This window comes from Abrus precatorius, unplaced genomic scaffold (genome assembly GCF_003935025.1).
Source record: "Abrus precatorius isolate BTA unplaced genomic scaffold, Abrus_2018 Scaffold6, whole genome shotgun sequence".
NCBI classification, from domain to species: Eukaryota; Viridiplantae; Streptophyta; class Magnoliopsida; order Fabales; family Fabaceae; genus Abrus; species Abrus precatorius.
Window position 1 is genome coordinate 15,129,129 of NW_020874406.1, and position 4,225 is coordinate 15,133,353.

A 4,225-nucleotide genomic window follows, 5' to 3' on the forward strand; every position below is an offset into this window, starting at 1 on the left:
TGAATGGAATGAAAGCACATTTGATTCACCCAAAAGACTAAAAGCACACTTGACCATCTTACTTTCGGTGTAGGTTGAATATCTATTCTAGAGCTCAATGGTATCATCACTAAAATTTGAGATTTAGCTCACGTGAGAGACGTGATAATGTAGAATTTTATTTTTTTAATTTAAAATTGATTATGTTGTATAAAGTTAACAGGTACTCACTTTGTACATCTTTATTTCTTTAAAAGAGCTCTGAAATTAATAGACAAGTCCAGCAATTGATATTAAAAAAAAGATAGAAATGTCAATCCAATATTTGTATAATTTTATGGAGTTAACAACATTTGTTTGTTATGCTCTTTTTGTTTTTGCTTTGTTAATTCAGCTTTTAGGATTGACTTTTAAGTATCCAAAATAAAATGTTTTTATTGAAAAAGTAACACATCCATTGTATTAAAATTATAAAAGTGCAACAAATATCTTTTAATTAATTTTATTATTATTATTATTTATCAGAAGCAACTTAATCCTGTCTCGTTCCCTTTCCACGACAGCCATGCTGTGCTTCAAAATTGGGTCTTTTATTGCCAATATCGCATTGACATTCGCATTCAATTAGTTTAATAAGGTCAAATATAAAACTGTCAAATATAAAACTGTCAAAATGATCATAACTTTCTACTAAGTAAAGCAACTGTTTGATGTATCACGCTTGCTAAAAAAAATCTAAATTTAGAGGGTGAGAAAATCAATGTCCAGATGAATTCACTTTGACAACTAGCAAGTCAAATAAACATACATTGCTGCCCTTTTGGCCAGACAATATTATTAGTCCATCCACGATAAGCAGTAGAAGCAAAATCAGTTTCGAACAGGAGGTTAACTTTTGAACTAGTACTACAATCTTTTAACAGGTAAAATCTACATAATCTTTTTTCTTTTTAACATGTATGAAGTTGAGTTTTGACAAATTGTATTTAAATTTCACAAAAAATTATGTTGTTACTCTTTGAACATCTTACCCTACATGAGTCGGGTGACACGCAGATTAGTCAATGTCTAAGTTGCTAAATATCACTGCATCTTAAGTAAATTAATAAAATCAAGACATTATATTAATACTTATTTAATTTTTTATACACAATTTTATTAATTCATACAGAATAAAATTATTCAACTCATGAAATAAGTCAGAGAAACCTTATATAATTCAATGCAGTCGTTAAAAAAAACAAGAATGAAGTGTCCATTTCTTACAACGGGAAGCATATGAGATGATTCCACAGAACAGTCACTTTACGAACCGAAACTCGAGCCACGAGCCTAGGCCCACTTAGCTTGTAGGGTAAAAGAAACCAGGCCGGAAGAAGAATAGGAAATACTGAGCAAGAAAAAGGAAGAAGAATAGGAGATCAAATAAATAAGGAACCCACACCCACTAGCCATAATTATGGGAAGCACTAAATTCACGTTAACCCCTCATCACTTTATGGCTGTAAATTTTAATTTATGTTCACACTTTGTCCAACATCATGATGCACAAAAGTACCGTTAAAAATAAAAAATAATTTGTTTCGTTCTAAACAATGATAATGATGCTGAACCATCTTAAAAAAATAATCCTATTCCAAAGCTAACGAAGGGATAGATAGCCATATTCTAAAACGCGACCAAATGAGGTTGACTACTTGACATTGGACTAACAAGCGAGTTACAGTAGAACAACCAAGTTATTATGTCAAAGACAAGTCCCAATCCGTGTGGCTGTGTACTGCCGTTGGTGTCCCCCACCGCCTCAACTCAGCAAAGCACTTCACCCCGATAATGTGAGAAAAACGCGGCACTTTTCTGCATATAAAAAAATTAAAAAGAAAAAAAATGGCACAGCTGTTTGTGTTTATATTTATATACGTTAGGTAAATATCAATGAATTAAAATTAAAAAACACTATTAATATTGTCTTATTGTATTTTTTAATAAATTTTAATATTTATAGATTATTTCAATATCCAGTACGCACTAATTAGTAAGACTATTTTAGCATACTGTGCCAGACAAGTTTGCAGTTGAACGGTGCTGCGCTTCATGGAGCAGTACCGCACCCACTAACCTACCCTACATCCCGCGAAGTGCCAACCAAAGCCAACCCTCCGAATGATGGTAGAATAACGAAAATCAAGGAAATTGCGTTGCCATTCCAGGTATCACTAGAAGAAGTAAATTAAAGCTGCACAACATCTGCACCACTGATGAAATTGTTTTTGAATTTTGATTTATACGCTGCTAACCGTGTTCAATAATAATAATAATAATAGAGCCAATAAGAATGGGGTGGAGGAGAAAAATCAAAACAGTTAATAATAGTTATGAAAAAATAAAAATATAATATAAAATATATCCCCCGTGATCGATAAAAGACAATGATCTGAACGACCCATAAGTACGAAGAAAACAGGGGTAGCCCACACCTCACTTTTATCAAAAAAAAAAAAAAAAGGTACCTGGTACGGGTACTATTTTTTTTTTTCAGCCGAACCATCAGCGATCAAGTTCAATCAAAGATACCTTGGATTTGGAATATTGAATTGAAGTTTATGATTAAGCATCAATAATCAGGCATAAGGTGACTGATTTTGCCTTCTTCAAGCGCCATCTTCCTCTCTGTAATTTTCAACCAAATACAAACCCCTGTAAAACTGAGCACCAAACTGGCCAGTCCACTTCCCAATCCAATCCCTACAATGGCCAAAACTGACAAACCTTTACTCCTCAGCGGAGGCAAAGGGTACCCATAAAGATCCTTATTCCCCTCGAAGGAGCTGGCGTTGAACCGAGGTAAGTTACCGCTCCGGTTGGACAAGGAAGCCGGGATCGGGCCGGAAAGGTGGTTATTGGACACGTCAAAGGCAGAGAGGCGAACAAGAAGGCCCAATTGCTGAGGGATAGGGCCAGTAAGCAAATTCTGGTGAAGGTCGATGATGTTGAGATAAGCACACAATGTGAGCTGTGGAGGAATCTCTCCTTGAAGGCGATTGGATGAGAGGTTCAACACGGCGAGGTTGACGAGCGACTGCAGGTCAGGGGGTATTGGACCGGTGAGGAAGTTGGAGGAGAGGTCGAGGGCTTGGAGGTTGGTACAGTTTGCGAGGAAGGGGGATATGGTGCCACGTAGCGAGAGGTTGTTGAGAGAGAGCTTGTAGATGCGGCCATTGTTGCAGATGGCGCCCTGGAGGTTGGAGATGGAATCGTTGCAGGGTTTTGCAAAGCTCTCTTCCTTCCAGTTACGTAGCAGCTTGTTTGGGTCTTCTAACGACTTGCTGAGGTGCGTCAGGCATGCCTCGTCGCTTGGATCTGATAAAGTGACAGCAATCAAAGCGCTTGTTGTTATAACCCACCACAGTAGCAGCACGGTCCCAACATCCATCTATTGCTAAACAACCTCGCGGTTCCAATTCCGATGATCGTTTAGTTTCTTTAATACGCAAGGAGGTTGTGATGTTGGATGGGGAAGATGGAAGGAAGGTGATTGGGATTGGGATTGGGATTCATCCAAAGCCAAGTAACTAACTTGAAAACTGGGGAAAAGGATCTATTTAACGGTTCTCTATGGGTGAAGGTGTCCCGAAAACAACACGGAAAAGTCGAGAAAGCGAGAGATGTCGGACTATGTTGTTGTGTTATGTTAAGCCAAAGTGAGTGAGAGAGAATGAACTAAGAAGGGAAGGGAGACTCTTTGAAAAAATGGTCTTCACTCTTCAATCTTTTGTTTTGTTGGCTGGCTTACCTAGCTAGCTAGTTGGTTACTTTGTTTGGTTTTATATTCAATTGTTAATCAACGAATTCAATATTATTTTAATAATATTATTAAACTTTGGATTTTCGGGTTTGGTTGGGGATATGGATGTGGCTCGGGTTGTGGGGGAAGAGAGTGTAGACACGAGAGCGCGCATGCGGACGGTGAAGCCGTTGATGGAAGCAGAGAGAGAGTTTGAGTGGGCCATTTAGAATTGGAGTTTGTGGGGAGCGATGACCTGCAAATATGAGGCTAAGACAGCGACCATACGCCAAGGACATTTTTGACTTTTTACTACCTTTTCTATTTCCACACCATTCTAATTTCTACGCTACTAACTGCGCTTCTTCTACATCTGTGACCAGTTATCATTTACACCTCCAAGAAAAACAAGTACTCTGCTTTCCTTTCTCTCCTTTTCCTTATTAATAATAATAAAATAAT

The 4,225-nt window shown here is 37.6% G+C and overlaps 1 protein-coding gene across 1 annotated transcript; it reads right to left on the bottom strand.

Moving 5' to 3' along the window:
- Positions 1-438: 438 nt before the first annotated feature.
- On the bottom strand, positions 439-3,759 carry LOC113869112 (receptor-like protein 44). Its single transcript, XM_027505260.1, has 2 exons — positions 2,554-3,759; positions 439-2,271 (listed from the first exon to the last, which is right to left on the bottom strand). Exon 1 carries the CDS (start codon positions 3,410-3,412, stop codon positions 2,594-2,596), a length of 819 nt encoding a protein of 272 aa, XP_027361061.1. The 5' UTR covers positions 3,413-3,759; the 3' UTR covers positions 439-2,271; positions 2,554-2,593.
- Between the last annotated feature and the right edge of the window lie 466 nt (positions 3,760-4,225).

Bases quoted from the DNA above. Each gene is read 5' to 3' on its own strand.
- LOC113869112 (XM_027505260.1), bottom strand. From the start codon at position 3,412: ATGGATGTTGGGACCGTGCTGCTACTGTGGTGGGTTATAACAACAAGC.